We start from the raw sequence: 25,821 nt of genomic DNA on the forward strand, positions 1-25,821 counted from the left end.
CAAATTCATTGATACTTTGTTCAACTCTGTCTACAACCATTACTTACAGCATTAATACCACTTTGACTCTACAGGGATTAAAAACCTTAAACCTGAGAGTGTCAATGTTGTCCTGTATCTACTGACTAGACTGAGATAGACAAGTCTACAAATGTGATGGATATGATGTTTAGGTGGAAAAGACAGCTGGAGCATCAGTAGAAATCTGGGTTTGTTTTCATCTTCATCTCTGTTCCTGCCAATAGCTTGATCTAAATGTTTTTGTTTGACAGAAGTCAGATAAAGAGAGAGAGAGAGAGAGAGAGACAGAGAGAGAGAGAGAGAGAGAGAGAGAGAGAGAGAGAGAGGAGAGTGAGAGAGAGGAGAGAGAGAGAGAGAGAGAGAGAGAGAGAGAGAGAGAGAGAGAGAGAGAGAGAGAGAGAGAGAGAGGAGGAGAGAGAGAGCGAGAGAGAGAGAGAGAGAGAGAGAGAGAGAGAGGCCGAGTACTAAATCTCTCTCCTTCCCGCTGGCTGCAGTCAAATAATCCTCTGCTTATAGTGAGCTGCCCTTGAAGCCAATCCAGTATTAGACTGTCCCTGAGTACATCCTATCCCAGGTAGGGAAGTGCTAATCCTCCTGACAGCATAGTGCTCTGTCACAGCTTACCGTACATTACTTTCTAAAGGACTGGGCTGGGTCTAACTCCTGGGTTACAACCCAGATGTACTGTAGGTGAACTCTAAGAGGCCAGCCCTGAATGCAAAGCACTGAGAAAGCTGAGTCTGTGTTGACATAGAGGTTAGGGGTGAGAGTAAATGTTGCAGGTTAGGTCAGGTGGGTTAGGTTTGAGGAGATAGGCTTACATTCAGAGATATTGCTCTGCAAAAAGTGGAAGTTCAGCAAGATCTTCTCTTTGAATGTGGGATTTAAATTTTAGAAAATCCTGGTGCTTGCTTTCCTCCAGTAAGTAAAAACCTATAATTAAGCACATAAATTAACCATACTTACAGAGACTTGCATGGCTTCCTGGATGAGCTGCATCCAGGTGTTGCGCTCGGTCCTTCGAGCGTGCCAGGACCTCCATCATCTCCGGTTTATCAGTGCCTGCTGTGATGAGGAAGAGGGCCGCGCTCTTCGTTTTGCGACCTCCCGAACAATCAGCTTCTGGAGGGAGAGGACAGTGGAGCGCTGGTCCTACAGGGAGAGGAGGAGGAAGAGGGAGACAAGGGATTGATGGAGGCGACAAGGGAGGGGAATGAAAGGCGAGGCAAAAGAGATGATAGTGGGAGGGTCAAGGAGGGAGAGTGAGAGGGAGGGAAGACAAATGGTAGAGGATGCGCAGGTCAGGAAGAAGGGTGGGTTGAAGCAGAGCAGGAAGACAATGGGAGAGGAAAAGAAGGATGATTACAGGAGGAGGAGATAGTGGAAAAGGAAAGCAGGGGGGATTAAAAAAAAAAAGGGGCAGATGCGAGTGCAGCCAAGACAGAAGGATAGATAAAAGGTAAAAAAGATTAGATGAGGAGTGAGGAGATGGGTGAGGGAAAGGGAGGAATGAGAAAGATGTGGAATGAGGGGAAAGAAGGAGACAAAATCAGAGTCTGGTTAATGTTATCATCCACATGGGAGTCAGCTGACTTCTACAGCCTCAGCAGCTCTGCATCATTACGGCTGCAAACACCACAAACCGCTGTTTCATCTCTGCTCTATCCAGTGAAACTCTGAAAATGCAACCGCAATGTTTTTCCTACAATCTCATGTCTGAGGTCTAAAAGATATGTTTTTTCCCAAGTCTGTCTTCCTATTGTGCTATAAGCAAACAAGAAAATCAAGTTATGATTCTTTTGACCGTGTTATAGTAGCTTCACAGAAATATGGTCATTTGTCCAGCTGCTGTGACCTCTGACCTCATCGCTCTTGGCTGTGTGTCCTGATGGTGAAGCTTTACCTTGAGAGGCAGCTGGACTTGCTGGATATGCGCTTGTGTCCAAACCACAGGCAGTTCAGACCATTAAGTGTTCTTTGAGGATTCTCGTTTGATCTCGCAAATCCAAGACTATGATAGACAGATGGTTCATCCAATTTTTTGAAAGCGCTTGCTGTTTTCTAGTTTCCAAGGACGACTTTTTAGATGGTTTCTGTGAAACAAACCATCCAGCGCATCAGGTTGGGGGATCTTTAGAACTGATGCTTATTCTGACCAAAACTCAGCCTGGTTCACATGGCTGTCTTCCATTTAAAACCACATGTTATTCCTCTTTTTAATGTCAACAACATCAACTGAGACATGCCAAGCCCTTTTTTAATGATGGATGTGATTATTATCCCACAGGCCTGCCTCTGTTTTCATTCCCCCAACTCAGTGTGTGTATGTGTGTGTACGTGTTTGTACGTGTGTGTGTGTGTGTGTGTGTGTGTGTGTGTTTGTGTGTTTGTGTGCCATAACATGAAACTGAATCCTATAAACATGGAAAAAACTACTCAAACCTATATGATTTATCACAGTTGAGTTAGATGCCCGGGGCCACAACAGCTTTATTAGGTGCAGCTCACTAGTTACCTACAGGCAGGCGATATTACACAATGGGACCGCTAAGCAGGGCAGCTAATGCAAACAGCAACAGTGGGATAGGAAAATATGACAACAACATCTCTGGCCTTGCTCATAAGATCTTTATTATTGGATGGAGGGATGGAGGGAACATGCAGGGAGCAGCAGAAGGGAGGAAGGGAGGGAGGGAGGGTGAAGAACAGAGTGAGAAACAGACATAATGAACCTACCAGCATGGCGAAGACATATTTCTGGTCCTTCTCTTGGAGGAAGACAAAGATGTCTGATAGGAGCAAAGCGTGGACATCTGAAGGAACAACAGATGGGGGGGGGGTTGTTGTGGATGAGTGAAAAGTTAAAATACATTGGTGTATTTCCACATTGCCAAACTTTCATGAGGGTTAATGATATGAGACAGAGAGCAGTAAAGCATGTCTTCACCCTTTTGTCTCCCCTGGCTGTTCTTCAGCTGCAGTGCTCCGTCGTGGATCAGCCTCCTCCTCAGCAGATCCTCCTTGGCAAAAATCTGACCGCTCTTCATCATCATAATGGACTTGCTGTCCAGGCGGATGTGAAATTCCTTCAGTCGGCGCCTCTTGTCGTGCTCGTTCACCTTGCCATCGACCGCCGCGATCACCTCCTTCACGAGCCGCACAGCATCTGCCAGGTCGTCGTAGTCTTCCTCGCCCTCTGCGTTTGACGTGTGAGGAGAGAGGTTAGAAAGGCAGCAGTGTAGCATTCAAAAAACACCATTAAAAAAAAAAAAAAAAGTGTAAACCAGCAGAGGCTTGAATGTAGGCGAAGGCCATTATTATTCGGGGATTTGGAAATTTCATGGCTCCAAACTAACAATCTTGAACCATATGTGTAGAGTGGCACAGCTGAGGAGGTGTTTATGCACAGCTGAAGGGAAGTGAAATTTTGGTGCCCATTTTGGCATTTTAACTGTGCTGCTCGATAAAATTACCTCTTAATGCTAATGCCACTGCAGAGGGTGGTTTTCATGGTTTTAGTTGGTGGAATTGGACACATAAACCTCTATAAAGTTTTATGTGTGTTGACTTTTGCCTCTTTCATTTTACCATGCAGATATGGGACATATTAAGGGAAAAACTAACACAGCACAAGCAAGTCTGTGTAACGCTACCAGAGGGTTCTTCCGAAAGTTATTCCCTCATTTGTTTAACTGAGTGAGTTCTGGAGACTGTGAAGGTCACAGCATATGATTCACATAATTTTCATGCTCATCAAACCCTTAAGTGACCCCTCACTTATTAGCAGCATCTGCATGTGTTACGTTTCTCCATTCATTTATGCAGGTTTTTCCATCTGTCCTTTTTTTTTTCATTGTATAATTTGAAATAGAAAAAAAGGCATACATTATTTAACACAATTTAGTACTAAAACTATTGAGTTGTATCAGGATTGCACTTTTCCTTTTGGTCGCCAGAATATTTCATGTTTTGAGTAGCTTCACTAACATTCCTACATCTTGAGAAAAGGGCAAAATTATACATCTCAAAAACAGACAGTATTCATTTACTTGACATTTTACTGTGAAAGTCATTTGTATGCAACACTGGCCACACTGTCTCACACACAACTATTTCTGCTCTTTGGGTTAATTACAGTAGTTATTCTAACGACATGTTCTTTTCACAATAGCTCAAATACGAATTTCCCTTTCTCTAAAAAGGTTCATTTAACTTATCTTAATGGGATTTGGGATGCTGTAATTTTCTTGAGAATTCACTCTGATTAATTCCTGTGTTAGTGATTTCACCAAAAATAGTTAACCTTTTATTACTATTTGAATGGTAGATATTTTTTATTGTGCTCAGGCAGCGAGAAAGCAAGTATTCAGTGAAGGTGAAGAGAAATGTGAATACTAAGTCCTGACTGGCTTTGCGTTTATGGAACCGATTTGCATATTAAAGCTGCGAAATGAGGTCTCCAAAACCTAGACAGTATCGGTTTTCCACCAATTTAGTGCAAAACCAGGGGGCGCCATTGTGAATCCAATTTCTCTCTTTGGGTTTAAGATTTTTTTTCTCAAAGGAGGACACAGGACAAATGATGTACAGAGCAGATATGTGTGCTGTAGCAGATAAAAATGCTGTTTATTTCAGTTTGACCTAATATTTCTGTAAGTTTCTCAGTGTGTTGTGCAAGAGTGGCTATCGCTGCTCATGATAACTCTCCAGCTTTTCTGGTATAAACATAAACTGAACATGTAAAAGCTTCACAGTCAAATAAGTCAAAAAGCACACAGGTCAAATGTTAGAGTCAGCTACACATCAGCAGTCCTGGATTCCCAACAATGGGACTGCTTTTCATTTGGATTCATTTTGAGAAGTCTTTATAAGATTCATATCATTAGTGGCCTGTAGGTCTGCACACCCAGGAAGTGAGCAAATATGTGTCCTACATATATGTATTGTGTATTGTGCACTGGAGTCTGAACTCAATATAAAATATTTTTTTCCCCAAAGTAGAATATTTTCTCCTTTGGTTGTTGTACTTTAGTGCTCCTAAGCACCAAAATACTATCTCTAACTATGAGTGTGCTGTGTTATTTCCACTCAGTATGTATCAGTTGGCAGGAGAGAGTCTTCTTAAAGCACCTTGGGGATTAAGTCAAAGCTCTTCCATCCCACATAGAACTATAAACAGGCTTTGGGGGGGGATTAGAGAGAATGTACACAGTGGGAGGCCAGTTGACGAGAGCTGCTTTAAATCAGATATAAATATGGTGCAGAGTATGCCTGATTTATTATCTTAAGCACACCTGTTGAACATGTGTCTTATTTCCCTTTAAATATCTGAAACCATCTGTGAGAAATTCAGCTTTTCAAAGGTTTTCCCAAAAACACGTGACAATGTGGTTGGTATTGTTTTGCAGTATTACTACTGACGTCATCTGTCTTGTAGGATGAAATGAAATTTAACCATTCTGAAAATTGATTAGCTAATATATGAGATATTCATATTTTAGCAAGCCTTAATTAATCTATCTATTTTAAGGATCAACAATATCAGGAATATGTGTTGCCAAACCCAAAAACTGTATCAGAATTGTTTCGACATGGACATGGTATTTTGATTTTGTTTTTGGGAATGTATTCATTTCTACAACTTTATGCTTCAGATTAGGTTTACCTCAACACTTTTTATGGGTTTTCAGAGCAAAAGCATGCATCACAACAGGTCCTAAAACAGATGCTAAAATCTTCAGACGTGGTTTGGACTGCAAGTCAAGTTGTTTCTCTAATGATCTATAAGCCAGCTCCATTTTCCTAATATTAATGCAGTGATTGGCCTTATTCTGTCTTTTTTTTGTCACTTGTTTATGGGAAGATCCTTTGGATGCAAGTATAATTAACACAACCCACTAGCAGAGAATTTAAAGTTGAAGAAAAACTTATGACTGAATATGATATTTTCTCTTACTGCCTTCAAATCAATTACTTCATATTCACTCTCACTCTCTGCAGGAAGGATAGGAATAATTGAATCAAAAACTAATCTGACTCATAACTTGAATGTCATCAATAGAAACTACAAAATAGAAAAAGAATCAATCAAACAACTGGAAAATGACCTTCTACTTTTGCAATGAATAATGCATCTGACTATGTTCTGAATCATAACATTGTATTAAAGTAGTTGTGTTCAGTGGAGTTAGAGATGTTTTGTTGTAAGACTACAGCAGTTACAGTATAGCACTATATTGTATTAGACATACAAACCACAATAAACTGAACTGCTCTACCAGCTTGCAATTAAATTGTGTAACTTCCAGGATCTTTGCAATTAAAATAAACTTCCTTCTTTCAGTTTCCCAATTACTATGTACAAACAGTAAATCATGGCTGAGTACTGATAAGAGGCTGACATGAAGCTGACCTTTAGTGTGCTGTAGCATCCTCTGAATCAGCACTGGGTATTTTGTTATCCTCTGGGTCACCAACAAGATGCATTCTGGGATACCAAGCCTCCGCACAATGCTGCAAGTCATCTTTTTCTGGAAGAATAAACAACAAGTGCTTTAGTAAAACGTACCCACACAACAGGTTGCTCAAAACAAATCAAGGTTTCAAATAACCAGTGGGAAACTTTAAAACTCATTTGCTGTAATGCAATACAGTAATGGTACTTGAGAGGGTGTTTACAGTGATTATGGATATGACAGTGACACGAGTCTGGAAGAGCAGAAGCCTCTATAATCAGAAAAAGAATGCATGCACTGATTGAAATGTAGTGCAGATGCTAAAGACTCAATAACAAAATAAAAAGAACGATAGAACAAGATGTAGCTCTCTAGTTAACACAATAGACATCACTCTATACAACACAAAACAATCTTTGCTAGAACTCTATTCAACAAAAAAACAATAGTGTCTGGAAAACAAGACATCTTCAAGAAAAATATATTTTCAGCACAAAAGCAGTAAAAAGGCAGGACGAGACAAAATCAAAAGAAGAGACTTCTCCACAGAGAAAAATGTCTGCAGTATAGATAAATGATGCACATATGCGAGGACTGAAATGAAGGCCTTACTTTGATAAAGGCCTTAAAGCGTTTGTCTTTGTTCAGGAGGTCCTTGTAGAAGTTGACGGCTTCGCTGTGACGACTGCAGAATCTCCCATAAATTCTCTTCATGCTTTCACCATTAGATCCTGAGAACTGGAGCGGGATTTGACAGGCATGAATACACAAAAACAACCACAGGTGCAGCACAGCAAAAAAAAAAAAAAAAGCTAACCTAAAAAAATCGGATACTTTAATTAGATGTAGAGAGGCTTTAATTTCTATTTCTTATTTAAACTCAGTTGTTCAGTTTCAAAACTTTAACTGTGTTGAGAGAAATAGTGTGGATTTGTGAGCAGTATTCAGTGGTGCGATATGTATTTAAAACAAAGGGTATATTTACATGCGGGGGTGTTATTGTGCAGCATTCTAAAATATTAGCATTAGCTAAAGATCCACACAGCTGAGGACAAATACACATTTTACAGCTGCTCTAAAACTGTATAAAAATCTATATAAAAATGTGCATAGTTCATAGAATATGTTTTTTTTTCCTTTAAGACTAGCTCATGTAAAAAGAAAAAAAAAAGAAAAATGTATTTAACATGTGGCATAATGTATTGTGAACTGCATCCTATAACACCAGCCCTTCTCTGACCTGGTTGACCAGGATGTCTCCGATCCTACTGATAACGAAGCTTCCATCAAAGCTTCCCCTTTCTAGCTGGCTCTCCCTCTTCCTCTCCAGGAGGCGGAGGAGGTGCTGCGTGTGGAGCTCCAGGAGCTCGTCTAAAGCTGGGAACAGCTTCTCCACTGTCTGTAGCTCCAGCTGCACCTCTTTCTGCAGTCCTTTGCTGTAGACTTCTGACATGATGCGTAACGTCCGGATGTGATGCATCTCTGTCTGCATCAGCTCTGCAGGATATACAAGAAAGTGATTCTAAATTCAGAGAATTAAATGATATACAGTGCTCATGCTTTTGCAGTTGTTACACCCGCCCACTGATCTGTGCATCTATTTACTGTAATTCTGTCTCAGACGTCTCATAGAGCTCATGACAGGATTCTTGTCACTGCTTACCTTCTGTAGACAGCAATGTGCCTTTCAGAATAACACATTTATTTTCAACAAGTTGATTATAAACAAAAGTTTGAGACATCCCAAGGGCTTTCAAAGTAGACAGGATACATGTCAACACATATTTAAATGAGGTAAAATTTTAAACCATTGAGACTTGAGATGCAACCGAAACAAACTGAAGTGAAAGTCATTAAGGGATGCTGAGGGAAAGTGGGTGTACCAAAAATGACAACATGCTTGGAATTAACAACACAGACACTCAGGACACTCAGGTGAAATAACAGAGACCAAATTCTTATTTTTTACTATTGACCTTTGGCTAAAAGGCATTGACCCATTTTTCAAGATTTTTCTCTGCTTTAAATTACCATAAAATATCACCAACCCTAAACAATCCATTCCGAACAAATGTTTCAAATGCCTAATTTACAAAAACAAACAAACAAACAACAACAACAAAAAGGTAAAGAAACCAAGCTGAGACCAAGCTTGATACAAAATAAAGTGGGTAAATGAAATGCACCTCAAGTGATTGCCCTTAACTGTCTTTAACCTTTAATTCAAGAGCATGTTTTGTTATGTCAGGTGTGGTGATCAGGTGTACCATAGATGATGTCCTGTCTCTTCACCAGCTCTTTGTCCAGCTGCTGCAGGTAGTGCTGCTCAACACATAAACTCCATGAGTCAGCTTCCAGCTCCTTGGCCTCTGCCTCAAACTCCCCCATCAGCTGCCCGTCCATCATCTCTGTTCCTGCACCAATAACACAACTTGGACTTACAGTTTGAAGGTCTTACACGGCTTTAAACACGTTTTTTTTTTTTTTTTTACAATGTTGCTTCTTTAATTTATAGTGATAGACTATAACTTGTAGGTAAGAGGCTTAAATCTTAACTTCACCTGATTATAACATATTTTTACACTGGTTTTTAAAAAAATACAATATATACAACATTACTATAATATGAATATACATTACAATCAATGTTAGTTTTATAATAATCTATCACTTTTATTTCCTTGGTTTTGTTTTATTTGTATTGACCTTCATCAGTGAGTGATTCCATGGACTCTGTGACCTGGTTGGTTCTGTTGAGGGAGTCAGTGGACTGGGAAAGATATCGCAGGCCTTTGATGGGCATCTCATCAAACACCGGACTGTACGGAGATATAATGATAATAAAAATGATTTAATAATGTTTTCAACATTTGTTAAATGTGAAGAGACTGTTATCCTTAAATGTACTGTAGTTGCAGTTGTTACAAAAAAGACACATTAAGTCACAACATAATTTATGTTCATTAACATTAATATCACAACATATTTGATATACAAATACAAAAGTTAAATACAACAAAAACATTCTACTTTGGAAATGTAATGATCTGACCTCATACCACTGCACATATTCCACTTACAAATACAAGCACACAAAAACACAAGAGCTCACCCAGCAATGTTGCTTATGGAGAGACTCTTGGACAGGTTGTTGCCGTGGAAGGCCATGATACTTGTGTGTCTCCGTGATGATGGGATAATCAGTGAAGAATGATCTTCTGGGGACAAGATGGCTGACCAAGGACGTTCTCTTGTCCCACCAGCTGGACAAGAATGAGACATATGCTATAGTTAGCGCTAGCCTGCAAATCCCAAAACAACCACAGGAGATTCTAATAGGATCCTTGTGGAACATACTGGGTCAGTTTTTGTGACTCTTTGAATCCTGCATTTCCAAAATAACAACGTTTCAAGACAGAAGAAAAGCAACTGTTGTTTAGCCTCTTGACAAGACAGTTCTGAAATGTTCCAATGGGTTTTAAAAGGTTTTATGAACCTTGGACCATCAACTAATCAATATGAAAATGACTGGGGATGTGTGTGTGTGTGTGTGTGTGTGTGTGTGTGTGTGTGTGTGTGTGTGTGTGTGTGTGTGTGTGTGTGTGTGTGTGTGTGTGTGTGTGTGTGTGTGTGTGTGTGTATGTTTTTACCCAATAGCGGTAAGGTTTATTGCACAAATGTATTTTCTGTTGACTCTATAGCCTGTGTTTTGCGGTTTTTAGAGTACACAAGAAGTAAGTACATAATCTACACGTTAAGCTACCCCTTGGTGCAAATAATTGCTGGGACAAGGTTAAAAAAAACAAAACAACATTAACAGCTTTTGTGTTTTGGTATCAAATCTGTAAAGAAACACTGAAGAATATGAATGAAATCCAAGTTGATTTTGACACTCACATTTGTTCCTCAATGTGACTGTGGAGAAAGAGCTTGAATCTGGTGCTGCGAGCTGCTGCTTGGGCAATTAGCCAGAAACAGAGAAAAAAAGTGTCAATATTGGCTGCAGAAAAACAGAATAAAACCAAATCGGTGTTAGAGTAACTCTGAGGGAACTTTTACCTTCATCTTCACCTTGGCGCAAACAGGCAGACTGTCCCTGCAGCCCTTGTGGACGGAAGCATTACAGTCTGGAAAAAAAAGTAACAGAACACTCCATGAATACTATGAGAGTAGTAGAGTGGTGGTAGGGGTGTTGAGGGTGTGCAGAAAGGTGGGGGCTAGAAACTCTGACTGGTTTTCATAGCTGGCCAGGAAACTCCACCAGCCCACTAATGAAAGACAGACTGGAGCAAAGCATGTGATGCAATCGAAGGGTAATACTGCTTGTGGACGAAGGGGGAGGAAGAAAGATAGGTCTAGGAATGACACACACATTAAAACTGACTTGCATGGGAACATTTTCAATTATGTAAACATTCCCAAGTCACCACTTTGGAACACTGGTCATCATTCAAGATTGCTAAAATAAGATTTGCTATAGTCTAAACTCTATTTAGTCAATCAACAACTCACATTCCTGTTTTCCTATAGAAACTCATATACTTTCAAACTGCTTATCATTTTTGTGAGCTGACTATGTAGCCAAAACATATTCTTATATGAACATTATGTATATTTATGTGTAAAGATAGAAAATAACTGAAGCGGTCGATCAGGAAGCACCAGTGAGAGGAACAAATGTTTCTTGTGATGTCAAAATGTAGCTTCACAACAAGTTAGCTTCTACTAACTTTCATAGAGACATGTTCCCAATAGACAGAAGTGTATGAAACAGACATGTTGCATAATAGAAAACCCGAAAAACCCACTATCAGTCCTAGTCTTCCATGCTACATGCACGCAATGTTTCCGCTCTTGGGATTACATCAGCACATTTATGGTCTCTGGGCAAAAAAATAACCCTGTGTAACTCTACCCGTCACAGCATTTTGTTTCATTTCCACCTATCACAAAGAAAGGGTATGCACTTCTGATACTGTAAAATACTTTGGATAAAAGTATCTGCTGAGTGGATTATACGACACATTAAAGTATAACCTCCACATTAAAACCCTCTTAAATTTCTATAGTGATTTTCCCCTTTTAAATTGCTTTATAAAGGTATTTTACTGCTTTTGTGGAGGTCCCACTAATTCTAGCTAATCTCGGACAAAGGATCACTGTATTTGTCTGCTGAATGGACACCAGCCAGACATCTGCAAGTATGAACCTCCCGAAAACACCCTCAGAACTGTCTGTGGCTCCAACAATCCCAACCAGACTGAGTGAACACAACAAGAGCTGCTTTTGCAAGTCTGCCTTGTCAAGGAGCAAAGAGCATCGCTGCGATCCATCGCAGAGCTGGTTTCTCCTTTTTAGGGTTTTTTTGGGGTTGCGCCAAAGGCTTGTGCAATAAACTACATCCTCTTTAGGACTGCTGCTGCTGCTTCAGTGGAAAACAATGCAACGCTTTTTTTTGTTGTCTGCACTGAAAGCCTGACTGGGTTACATTATAAGTAGCCCTCTAGTCAGTTTCACTACTTCAAACAGATCATGAAGCTAGTTCAGCCAAGTATGACCAATTCTGCAGCTGTTTACAGCTAATATGGTATAAATATGGGATACAGAGAACACTAAAAGGTCTTTTTTGCACAACAACGGACACTATTCAGACACTAATAATATAAGTTATTTATATTTTATGATGCTGTTAATGATTTGTTTTCATCAACCGAGGAGTTTAAGCAGCTATTTTCCATTCTGATCATATGAGAAACAAATAACAATAATTCTGCCTTTTGTTTAATATACCAAACACTGATTAAATATGTGAATATAATTCTAGATTATATGGTTAAAATATACCAACTGGGCCTTTACAGTAATGTGATATGATGTCTCAGACAATATGATTTATGCCTGGCCATGTACATCCACTAAGGGCCTTATATTTAAAACTGTGGCTTCTTTTTTGGCCTTACGTTCAATGTTGCTAAGGATTTAGTGTTTTTTTCAGATTGGAAATTAATTTACAATAAAATTAATGAATTATTAAGCATTTCAGCACTTAAAGTGCTTTAATCAGACTTGAAGCAACAGGAATCCCGGTGAGTAATAAACAATCAAAGAACAAACAAAGGATCGAGAAAACAATGGAGAAAAGGAAAATTAAGAACACACAGGGGAAGAGAAAGAAGGTACTTACGTGTGCATTGGAAAGCCTCCTTATTGTTGAAAGCCTTATTGCAATGGGAGCACTGGAGTAACTGGCCTGAGCTGACTGGTGTGAATACATGACCATTCACCGTTTTCTTGTCCTTCTCCTTTCCCTCCTTGTCTTTGTCCCGTTTGTCTCGCTCCTTTTCCTGCACATGTAAGAAAAACAAAACAAAACAGAGGATTAATAACACAGTCTGACCATGCAAGGACAAGAAGGTAACTTGAAGTTAAACAAAACAGTTTTGACTATCAGAATTGTATAATAAATGTTCAGAAAAGAATGAGACTCGGCTTGCCTGTAGATTAGACTAATTTACCAGCCATTGACAAACCGTCTCAGCATTCAGCCGGATGCTTCAGTTCAATTCCAACTGAATCCAGCAGAGCAACATTATTACTCTGATGTACTGCACAGCAGGGGCTCTTGCATATTAAGTGATGCATTATTAATAATGACAACAAATTGTCTGACTACAAAACTATTTAAAATGTGGTTATTTTCTGATTTAGACAATCTTTGCAAGTTTGCCTCATTTAAAAAACAGTGGGATTTTCCTTCAAAAACGTTTGGAATTTGATATGTTGTTTGATATGTAACGACACAGCACATAAAAATTGTCATTTTTCAGCTACTGTTAAACTCTTATTCAAACCCTCTTATGATGAATGAGCAGAGAAGCCTTCAGTGTTCTGAAAAGACACTTACTGATGAGACACTGTCTGGGAATCAAATATTTAACCTTTCCATAACAGGGCGGTCTTTCTGCTGCTTCGGCATTAATGGGCGAGGTCAATCTTTCAGCTGTTGATCATCTCCGTACACTGAGCTGAATCACGATCCCATAAAGTGATGCTGAGAAGAACAGAGCTCTTATTCTCTTGGATTTACATCACAGAGCCTCCACCCAAACCCAGAGGAAATGGGAAAATGGAGTTTCCAGCTCATTTTAATGGCCAGCCCTGGGCCTCTTGGTTTGAGGGGACCACAGAGCTCTGACATACTAGAGCTCATTTTGTTCAGTTGCTTCAAGATATCATAAGCCTGACTGGACCACAGTGAAAGACTGCATGTTTTGTAACTATTACAACACTTGGCATTCTCACTTCCTGCAACAAAAGCTGTCTAACCACTGGCGAAACACACCAACAAAGTACAGGACAGTAGAGGCCTAATAAAGTATTGTTTACCACAAGAATCACGACTGATGGTATCATGCTTGACAAGAGTTCAACTTATCGGAAAAAATATAAAAAGCAAAAGAAGATTCTCAGCACGATTTCTTTTAGCAACGTGCGTTCACAGGTCACTGAGTAGCAGAAGCAATGGACAAATAATCATGTTTGACAGTCAAAACCATAGATTTAAAAAAAGGGATGATACAAAAACACCAAAAGCACTGACTCCATCAGGAAGCAGATCAGCCTTGAACGGCACACCATCAACTTTTAACATGATATTGTGACAGACTCCTTCACTACAATTTGACTGGGAAACCAGAACACTCTGTAAGCCTACCTCCAGCCAATTTTTCCATTTCTGTGAGAAGCAATGGTTCCCTGTGATTCTCCTGTATAACATCCCTGGCTGTTGCAGAGCAGCTGAAGTTACTACCAGCGCTGAGTCTCCATCAAACAGTCTGCATTGAGGAAGTGACTGGCTCGCTGAAGGAGGTGTTATTTCTGCTTTCGTTCTGGTACAGATAGTATGACAAAACTACAGAAACTAGATCCCCTTCCAGAACAGTCAGACTTTCAAAACTGTAGAGAAACTGTATGTGTGCACAGTAAATACAAAAACAGATCAACTCACAATAGTTTTAAATGACATAGTTTGGACATTTGGTGTTTGGCAAGAAAAAATAATGTGTACTAATGAGAATAAGATCATTTTTAATCTTTCACTCACTCACTTAAGTGGCGTGTGATTGCCCTGTGGTTGCTGAAGTGGCCATTTTTGTAGTCTCTGAATATATTTGTCAATTTTGAATGCAATCCAATAACTCTGACCTTGGCTGCAGCAGCATTAATGTGCACAATTTAAACATCAAAGTTTTGCTAACTGTCTTTGAGTAAAGGCTACAAGACTACAAGATCAATAATACTGGCCTTTGACAGTGATTAACCAGCCTCAGATTGCGGCGAGTTTTAATTATCCTGTCCCTTTAAAAGCAAGCAATGGCTGAGGTTAGTGAGGAGATTATTAAACCACAGCCAACTTTGTGTTCCTGTTTTACTTCCTGTTCACCCCTCAGTGTCTCTTCGCAAGGGCTGCAGTATTACAGCGAGCACACACAAGTTTCAGTAACTACATATTGTCATGGTAATACCCAAATAAGATCAGTGCAGTTTAAAAGTCTATATATGACTGGTTAGACTTGATCCAGTTCAAGTTTTTAAATTTTTCTTTATCTAAAACCATTTAACCTGATTTAAAATAGTCATAATAATAATAATAATAATATGTCACACAATAATCAGCATCATCTAGTAAGTAAAAAAGAAATTTGTAAAAAGATAAATCACCTAATGTGGCTGTTTGAGGGAGAAAAAGACAACTTTGACCATTCTCATACACCGAAGATTCAGGTTTGTGACCAGTAAAGGTCATAGTCTCAAAACCAACCCTACTGAGGAAATCACAATGGAGGAAGTTACAAGAAACACCGACCTGCCTAAACGCAAGACATGCAACCCCCAACCATTACTCCTAGAGCTGCTCAGAGGCCAACAGGAGAAGATGTACGGGGCAGCTCCCAGTGTGAAAGTGTGATACTGCATGAATGTGGATGGAGGTTGAAAAGCTGCCTGGTTTTCAGTCATCCTTGCTCGAAGGAATAAATGTAAATTACGGAGAAAGAAAGATATGAAAGGAGACTGCTATTTTACCACATACATGCATACATGACGGCCCTTCCCTGGCAGAGTGGTGTTCACAGTGAGAATAGATAAACAAATGTTACATCTACTGTATGACAGCATCACAAACTGGAGAATTCAAATCTCCATGTTTCCTCACCCTGGTCTTTTTGTACATCTTGTTCTTGAGGTAGCTGAAGGTCCGGCTGACTTTCGTCACATTCTTTCCCTCAGTGTCACTCCGTAGAGGGCCGGGCTCCTCCTCTGATATACTGGAAGAGACACACACACACATCTATCATTAACTTGCATTCTGCAGACATACCCATTCTACCACACATTCTGTAAATGGTTCTTTGCAGCACTATAAAGGTTCCATGAAGAGAACCACACACTGCCTCAGAGAACCTTTCCAAACTTTCTTTATAAGACTATAAAAATCCCAGCTGCATTAAAAGCCTTAAGAACAGATTTCTGGTAATATGTGTATAATGTTTAAGCTGGACTGACCTGTATGCTAGTGATCCAGAGGTGCTAGAAAACGATTTCATACCTGGAAAGAAACAAGAGCAGTAGGACAAACATTCAGAGGTCTGTTATGACAGGACACAATGTTTTCTTTTCTTTTAAAGTGTATTTATTATCTGAGGGGGGAGTTTTCTTTTTTTCCCTCTGGTTGGAGGATGTACCACTGTCCTGTTTTCCCTAAGTGTGAGTTCATGACTTCACTGACCTGTTGGTCAGAAATCATTCTTGGTTGTAAGATCCAGTGCTGGCTGCAAGAATTGGGTAAAGCATTGAATAACCAATGCCCTCCTGTCCTTCAGCTGCTACTTTTAATATCTTTGAGCAAGGTATTCAACCTTTAGCTGTTCTTGTGGAGCTGTGTGCCAATGACAAAATGAATCTTTCACTGATGAGGCAGCCAGCACAAAAGCCAAAAGCTGAAGCCAGTACTGCCTTTAGATTCAGTGCCATTAATGGCTGCTAAATTCTGGCTCCAAAAGATGTCTGGCTGCGTACTGTAGAAATCCAAACTCACAGTGAAAATACAGTCAGTGCTTACTTTTCCCTCTAGACATGATGCTGTCAATACCTAATTACGCTTGTGTATCTTGGTGTCTGTTTAAAAATATACTGTTTAATCAAGATACTAAGGCCTGAAGAGAGGTATATTTTGGAGAATGTTTGCTTGATTGACAGGAGTATTGAGTATCCAGTATATAAGAGTTGTTCAAGCTGTTATTTTCTTCTTTACTTTAAATCTGTGTACACATAATATAAATGACCAATATGTAGATGTAAATGAAAGCATACACTGCAGAGTTTCTACTTGTTTGGTTAGTTAAGTATAGGCATCCTTTTCAGAGGACAACAATAATTTCTATTAAATATTCTGACGTGCACGCAAATATGCAAAGCATGGCTCGCCTGCTCTTCATCAGAGAGTCAGACCCCAAAACAGGATAATGAGGGCAAAGTTTTGGCCTGCTTGTGTTGCTAGCGACACAGTCAGGGAGACGGGGAACGCTACTGGAAATATCTTCCAGATAAGAATAGGGGAGGAATGGCTCAGTGTCTTTGACAGGCTCACATTTATCTGCAGGGAAGAAAGGGCTTCCTCAGTTCACCTGCAGTGTTTATGATAATGTTTTTCCGCTTTCTTTTTGGCAATTGTGTTTCATTTTTTTGCAAGCAGACAAAATAAAAACTTATCTAAAGGTCAGCTAAATACTGGGCCGTGCAGGGGACAGGAGAAGCTGCAGTTTTATTTCGTTTATATGTCGTTGACAGGAATAACTAGCACAAAGCCTGCTGCTTAGGTGAAAGGTGGTTTTCTACACCAATGATTTTGCTACGTGCTCGTTCTAATTGCACATTCAACACTGCAAGCAACTTAATATCAGCTGTAATCAGTGGTTTTCTTATGACAAGTTTGCTGCAGTGGAACCTGTTAGCTTTATTGCCCTCAAGCATTTAGGTGTGTTCAGAGCATTCACCCAGCACCAGACAAGTTTAGACTGCATAACTTATTCAACCTTTACCGTAGTCTTTAATATAATACATCATCAAGCATTTTGTGGTTTTGTTTGAGTGATTCCAGGAAGCTTTTTGTCATCTCCCCAGAGGAGTCATAAAGACCTTACTGGACTTCCAGTCACAGGGTGCATAGATCTGAGTACTTAGCAAACTACTAGCTCATAAACAATGAGTGTTTCTATGATCATAACTGTGTCCTTTCATTGAAAAAAAACTTTTTTTTGTCTTCACTGTTAGTCACGATGTGAACTGGACCCTTATCAGCAGGAAAAGGGCATCATTTATTCTCATATTCACATGGTAATGTCGCCTTTGTCTCTGTGTTACAGGCTCTTACAAAAGGATCCAGGGCTCTAAAAGGGACAACTACTGTTCTGATTCTGGCATAAAGACTGATTTCTACTGCAGCTAAGTTTACAGTACTTTACTTACTCATGTCATCCTCATCATCGCTAGATGAAGAGTCCCCATAAGTGAACTCAGACTTAGATTTGGTGAGGGGAGAAAGGTTGAAAGAGAAGGAAATTCGCCTCTTTCGTCTCATGCATCCCACCGCTGGGGAGGCGGGGAGGGAGGAAAGAACCACAGCAGGCACTCATCACTTATTTAAACTGAGCAACTTTATATCACACTTAATAACAGTGAGAATGTGGGATGGATCAGGGCAATATTAAGATAAAGAGAAGCTTTAAAACAGGACAAACGCACTGATAAACCGATTTAAAAGTCTTGCAAATAACTGAGAAAATGGGTAACTCAATGTTTACTGTATTTATTTATACTCCTTATCTTCTTACCTTTCTATATAACATATTTCCATCTACACATGTATCTGTCCTCCATTAATATTCCTTCCACACATTGGGCATTCTGATTCACATTTTACAGGCTAATTTAGAATGCGCTACCTGTAATTCTGATATCATTAACATGAATTTAAAGCAGGTTGAAAGACGGCAAACTTATTGATAAAAAGGTGAAAGAGGGTGAAAGTAACAAGTGGGTCTGATCAGGCACAGCTTACTCTGAAACTAAACAAACTTATTTTACTAACTTTATGTGATTATAATTTTATATTATATCTGACCCCCAACACAGCTACATATAACACTCACCATCAATGTCTCTCTGGCTGATGGCGAGCATGGATACAGACTTGGTGAGGGGCAGGGTCATAGGAGGACAGCTGTTGCGCAGAGGTCGATACCGCCTTGACTTCTAGAGCAAGAGGGACAAAGGTATGTCAACACAATGTATGACAGTGCAAAAAAAGAGATAACGCAGAGAAAAACATCACCAGTTGCTTATCTGAAAACAGGAACGATTAAACTGAAAAGGGAAACCGTTCAAATGATTTTGTGATGTTGTGTTCAGTTTGTTTTAAATTCAATGTGAGTGCAGTGAAGCAGCCTGAGGGAAGTGATGTTTATTAATTCTTGCTAATACCCAAACTGACAAGTCTCACATTTTCCCAGACTGTTTATAAGTCTTGTTTATGTACAAGCTTTACAAATACATATTTCCTCTCGTGTGAATTAGGCTGAGGATGTTTTGGAGGCTCCCTCCGGGTTGAGTGCGTGAGTAGATGAAGATATGACAACTAACGGACAGATGTGATGAGTGTGTTAGTTGACCTGGTTGTCCAGTCTGCTGTGCTCCTCCATCTCTTCCTGCTCCTCGGTTAGAGAAACCAGGGAGCCCCTATCATCACTGTCGTGCCGGAGCATCCTTAAAGGCTCGAGGATTCGGGGTCCCTGGGTGGTGGGTCTCCTCAGCTCCTCTTGGCCCCCGCTGAGCCCCTCCAAGCTGTAGCTGTGAGGACAAACAGAAGGCAGAGGTGACCTCAATGTAGGATGAATGACTGTACACACAGACGCGCACATACACACACATACACATACACACACACACACACACACGCACCCTTTACTAGTCTCTCTGGACTATTCATTACAGCATTTCAGATACACACAGCTGCTGGTGCAATAAACTAAAATAGGCGCACGCGCACGCACGCACGCACACACACACACACACACACACACACACACACACACACACACACACACACACACACACACACACACACACACACACACACACACACACACACACACACACACACACACACACACACACAGCTGGTCCGGCACAGTGTTTAGCCAGCTGAGTTATCACTGGGCTCCAGAGCAGATTTACAGCTGAAACGGTGGCAAATGACTTCTAACATCAGCATCAGCATAGAGAGCTGGGCTGCTGTGATTTACAAACCCAATTACATCGATCTATGACTGGAAATAAGAGGCCTTGAAAAATCCAATACAATGATTATGGAGAGGAAAACTACAGCTACATTTCAGGATGAGCTACGCCAGGTGGCTATAGCTCTATTTGCCTCGGGACAGACTTGGTGATAGTTAAAGCTCTGGCAGTAATTCTCTCTTATCTCTAGCCTTTGGGTTGGTATGGCACTCCATTATCCAGCAAATCATCATTCCATCAAATTCAAACATAACTAAACTGCACTGGACCAAAAGAATCATGGCTAGATTATCAGTTGCCAACATAAAGCAGCACTCACCTATCCTCAGGGCTGTGGATGAAGATGACTATATCTGCCATATTAAGGCCTGCTTCCTACCAGTATTATTACATATTATTCTACAGAGCCAGAAGAGCCTCGCTACTCAAACGATGAATAACACCAGCAGCTGTTGCAACTCTCTCTGCTGCAGGAAGCTACTGACTGAGTTACACTGCATATGATTGGGCAGGACACTTACACACACACATGCACACACAAAAAAAAAAAAAACACACCCACAACAACGGCAAATGCAAATCAAGCAGCATGTAAATACTCTCTAGTCAAAGTAGGTCATGTGTCCTTAGTAAGAAAGAAATGTCACACACACACTTTAACACATTGTACCTGAGGGAACTAACTACTTCCACATCATGGCTGTGGGGTGAACCAGGAAGGCACCAGGTGATACTAACAGAGGGTGAGGTAGATGGGTTTGTCAGGGAAGAATGGAGATGAAGAGGAGTGATGGGAAGACTGAAAAGTGAGCATGGAAAAGTAATAATGAAGCATACAGAGGAGTTTATGGAAAGGACTGAGTTACTGAGATGTCAGAGGAGAATGACAGTGTTCAGACATATCAGGAGTCGAGATCACTCCTCCCACTTGTTACTGTGCTGTAGACTATTTCATATTGTCAAACACAATTGTATTTCCTGCTGCAGTGTTGTGGTAATATTTGTAGAAGACAGGAAACCCAAGCTTGTTTTTCAGGCAATGCAAAACCCTCCAGAAAAAGCTCAGAGACTATTAACACTGTTAAAACAGTGCTGTGGCAGCTACTGCAGAACCAATCAATACAAATCTTGAATTTTGTAAAAATTGGACTGAAGGTTACGGCAGTGATCTCCAACCATGATAGCCAAGTTCTAATTAAAGTCTGACTGATAAATAGCCACGCCAATACCATTGAACTGATATTAGCTTATCAAGCATATATTGTTATCATGTGTCAGCTGATAAGTAACAACAAACTGCAGTAAAGAAATGTCCATAAAATGTCAGATATGTTTGAGGTAACTTTGTTTTTGTTTGTCCATTACAGGGAACTTACAGGTTTATTTTAAAACTGTTTTAAATCGCTTATTAGCACGTGTGACCTTAAAAAAATCCACTGACCTATTCCTGAGCCAATCAAATCCACTGGCAGAGGGTTCAGTGAAAAGATCAATGTTGTCTATACTATAATGTCAACAACTTACTCTAATGTCATTCTGGACTCCATCTAGGATCCTCCAATGTCTCCTGAACTGCACTGAAGTCATGCCAGAAGGGTGAAACCTAAACCTGGCATGTCACTTGGGTCCCATCTCAATTCCTTTACAACCAAAACCAAACACACTACACCTAAGCTACACTAGAGACTGCTATCATCCACCCTAACTGAGCTTCCTCTCTACTTCCTCCTTACTGCTTCTTCTTAGCCAAACTGCAGTTTTAACACAACAAAGCCCTTCTTCTTGCAACTGGAGCAATTCTGCACCTCAGAATAACTTCCATCCCATCTTTACTGCTAGTGCACTGTGTCTTCTCCAGGACTGGATTCAAAACTCACTGATGTCTTTACAGTCTTGAACAAATTCCATAAAGGAACATATGACACCAAAAAACACCAAAAACAAAAACAAAAATTACAATTGTGTTCTCTAGCCAACATACTATGGCTGCCAATGGCTGCTTTTTGTTACAACTGCAATACAAAACACTAGTGAGTCTCAACTATCTATTACTTCTACAGCAGGGGTGTCCAAACTATTCCACAAATGGCCATGTGGCTGCAAGTTTTCATTCCAACCAAGCAGGAGCACACCAGACTTGACTCATGTAATCAGCTGATTTCAGTCTTCAGACAGTTGATTGGTCGAATCATGTGCTTTTGATTGGTTGGAACAAAAACCTGCAGCCACGTGGCCCTTTGTGGAATAGTTTGGGCATGCCTGTTCTACAGTATTTCCAGCACATTCCAGTGTGTGAATACAGAGCAAAATCATTCTTTCCAGACCCACAAAGGCTACATGTACATGAATTACATGAATTTAACAGTACCCGTCACCTAGCCGCAAGTCAATCTTAACAATACATGAGATGATGTGATTTATTAGTACCTTCTCCTGTGAAGGGTCGGCTTGCCCTCACCAGGGCTACGGATGGAACTGGAGGTGATGGAAGAGAGACGGAGACAAGAAGCGGTGGATGATGAGGGGATGGCAGGTTAATGAAAATATAATTAATGAATGAATAACAAACTTCATTCAATGATGAGACCATAATCTTTCTAGAAAGTTGGATATCTCTTGTTACTATCATCTGTGGTAGTGGTCCGAGGCCCTCGCCACCATGCTGGAGAAGTGTTCAGCATCTTAAAGGAATAGTTCAACAATTTGGGAAATACGCTTTGCTTTCTCACCAAAAGTTAGATGAGTATTGTATTATCAGTCTCATATCTGTATGTTAAATGTGAAGCAAACACACTAATATCAAGGGGAACCCTGGCTGTCCCCACACCTCTAACGCTCACTCATTTAAAAAACAAACAGGGTATCTAGAAATACTGCTTTGCGGTTGTATGCTTCAGCCAACCAGTCAAGTTGCTGTATATGTGAGGTCCTTGAGTGACCTTGACCTTTGACGACGAAAAACGGAACATTTTATCTTTGAGTCCAAGTAGACGTTTGTGCCAAATTTGAAAACACTCCCTGGACAAACAATGCAACAAAAACAATGCTTCCGGCCATAAAAATAAAAATGACATATTGTAATTTCACAGAAAATGATGTGTGGAGCTATTTCTTAGTTGGAAACAGGAACCAAGGAAAGGCCCCACAAGTAACACCTTCTAAAAACCACAACTTTAAATATTTACATGTCATTCTTTGTACAGATAAAACAAACAAAATGTAACGTGTTAATTAGTGACCTTTAAAACGGCTGGTTGCTAGACTGTGTTACCTTTGTGCAGAGCCAGGCTAGCTGTTGCCCATGCTTCCAGTATTACTGCTAAGCTAAGCTATCCAACTGCTAACTGCATACTGTACTTAATAATCTTCTCAGCTAACTCTTCACAAGAAAGTAAAAAAGAAAATTCCCCAAAACATCAAATGATTCCATTAAATTGTGACAATACAGTAGAATGGGTCAAATCAGGCCTCACTTTAAATGTGCATGATAGCTCTATAGACACAGTAATTAGGTTAATAATACAACCATTATTCTTTACTTAGCATGTACCTTAAGCAGCAGCAGGAACCTTTTTCTGAATGGTATTCACTCTTTGCGATCACTTTGTATGCTTCTTATGTATTCTAGGTGCCTCATGTTTATCTGTTAAAGGCATCTCAGGTCAAAAAACGATTTTACTCTCTGTCATTACGTCCACTGAAAGACAACAGATGAACGCTTGGTGATAATGGCTCTATCTGCTCAACCTGAATATCACAAAAATAGCAAGTTATAAATGCACAAGCAGTCGTTTTTCTGTTTTCACTCCAACATGGTGGCACAGGCCTTATATTGACTGGTAAACTACTCTGCAGACAGTCTATGAAAGGCTGCTGTTCTGGCAGAGAGAACTAAATAGACGTCATGGTCTTGTTCTTGATGTGCTCTGCATTTGTGTTGTTTGTGTGTGTGTGTAAATGAGAAGAAATAAGTGTTAACTGTTGATTACTGTACATGCTGCTGTGAGTGTGAACAAGTTGACCTCCCTATGTGTCTCTTATGTCTTTGTGAGTGTGCATCTGTGTGGGTACAATTTTGCTACAGTAGCTCTCTACCAACACCAGACAAATGGCAACACAGCTGCTCACAGCAGGAGGAGGAAGCACTCAACATGGCACAGAGGGAGTGACATCAACAAGCTCTAATGATACTGACATCTGCACACATCAGGTCTACTGACATCTACTGACTAACACCACAATAACACCAGCAGCTAACTGTCATGAGCCGAGAAGAATCATTCCTTCTGCATTTCACAATCAGTTCAACCCCACAGAATAAATATAGAATTTTTTTTGTGTTGTTCCAGAGGCTTCCGTGTTTTTTCCTGTATATATTATGCTTATGTTTTCATCAAATTTATACCTAAAGAACAATAACTAGGAGAGTATAATTAGAATTATGAATCCCATCTCTGAGACTAATGTTGAAATGTTGATATAATCTATCACCTCCTTTGGTTCATCTCTGCGTCTCCTCCGTTGTTCTTTCCAGGACCCCAGCTGTGGCGGCGAAGAGGCGACAAGGAGCGGAGGCTGTTCCGCAGGAGACAGGAGCGCCTCGGCACCTCTGTCACTCTGTCTTTGGCCTCGTCCTCAGCGTCTCCCGCTCCTCCACCTCCGTCTGAAGTGATGGGAGCCCCAGCCTGGATGCACTCCTCTGGGCTCCAGCTGCAGCCCAGGCCCTGGCTACCCTCGGGACTGGAGCTGGACGGGCCGACGCTGGCGGTGTCGTCTGTGGAGGAGCAGGAGACGGAAACCTCGCTGGCACTGTCTCCTCCTGTCACTGGTTCGTCACTCTGGAGACAACCAAAAGATATTTATTGTTATTATTTAAAAACCTCACTGCCCAGTATATGCTGCAGGGCCGAAGCAAAAGAAACACCATTTAAAATGTATGCTTTACAATGAATCACAAGAACACCTTTATTCATTTAAAATGATTGAACTCACTGCCAGAATCTGATCAAATGTTTATTCATTTTATTATTTAAGGGGCCAGGTCTGTGTGTAAAAGTAGCTGCTTTCTCTTATGTATTAACTTCATTCCCACATTTAAACAGGAAGTGGAACCTTTAACCCTGAGATCTTTTAGTCATCCAGCTACAGGAACAGAGAAATCCTAGAATAGAATAGAATAGAATAGAATAGAATAAAAGTTAGGACTCATTGGCACATCGAATGGACAAAGATGATACTATTAGAACTAAATAGAATAGAATAGAAATGGTAATATTAGAAGTGAATTGAATAGAATAGAACAGAATAAAAAAGAGATAAGGTTAAAAGTAATTAGCATAACATAGAATAGATAGAGATTATACTATTAGAACTAAATAGAATAGAATGAAGATTGTAATATAGAATGGTAGAGAATATTATTATAAATAAAATAAATGCCCTTCAAAGTATTGTGAAATAACAGCATTTTTCCACCGAAGCATGAGGTGAATTAAAAGAATGCTGCAAAGCTATTTAACCCACAGGAATGGGATATAATGGAGACCAAATGGAAAGGCTTAGGCATAATGAGCCAGAGCCACTTTATAGCAGCACTGACATTAAAACACCAATAAATGATGGCAGCCTTGTGTACACAAACTTTCCCACTCCACACTTTTAAGCAATATATACACTGTTTTTAAGGAGTATTCATCATTGGTGTGGAACTGCCTTGTATTGATTCAATGCTGGATATGTATACTGCACATCTGTCAACATAAACAAATTGATGAATACCTGAATCAAGCAAAACATTGACTGTTCTTGCAATGAATATGAGACTGATTCTCAAGAACCACGTTTTTTAAGTGTGTGTGAGGTAACACAGGTTTTATACTACAGCAGCAACGACAAGATGTCATCTTGGGCTTTGGGAAACTGAGATGGACATTTTTCTGATGTTTTGTATACACATCACAATGATGTATATACACAATGAGAAAAGCAT

The 25,821-nt window shown here is 40.1% G+C and overlaps 1 protein-coding gene across 1 annotated transcript in view; it reads right to left on the bottom strand.

The window, feature by feature from the left end:
• The window catches only part of LOC133981105 (A-kinase anchor protein 13), a 106,421-nt gene that overhangs the window by 13,718 nt on the left and 66,882 nt on the right, over positions 1–25,821 (bottom strand). The window contains 22 exon segments of the mRNA XM_062419993.1: positions 62–66; positions 994–1,035; positions 1,037–1,117; positions 1,120–1,173; positions 2,758–2,834; positions 2,969–3,217; positions 6,434–6,551; positions 7,089–7,214; positions 7,717–7,973; positions 8,744–8,890; positions 9,183–9,295; positions 9,589–9,739; positions 10,374–10,440; positions 10,536–10,603; positions 12,661–12,820; positions 15,691–15,802; positions 16,041–16,083; positions 18,003–18,125; positions 18,686–18,788; positions 19,205–19,382; positions 22,260–22,307; positions 24,324–24,670. Coding sequence (XP_062275977.1) covers positions 62–66; positions 994–1,035; positions 1,037–1,117; positions 1,120–1,173; positions 2,758–2,834; positions 2,969–3,217; positions 6,434–6,551; positions 7,089–7,214; positions 7,717–7,973; positions 8,744–8,890; positions 9,183–9,295; positions 9,589–9,739; positions 10,374–10,440; positions 10,536–10,603; positions 12,661–12,820; positions 15,691–15,802; positions 16,041–16,083; positions 18,003–18,125; positions 18,686–18,788; positions 19,205–19,382; positions 22,260–22,307; positions 24,324–24,670 — 2,669 coding nt within the window.

The sequence above is a fragment of the Scomber scombrus genome, chromosome 1 (assembly GCF_963691925.1).
Source record: "Scomber scombrus chromosome 1, fScoSco1.1, whole genome shotgun sequence".
NCBI lineage: Eukaryota > Metazoa > Chordata > Actinopteri > Scombriformes > Scombridae > Scomber > Scomber scombrus.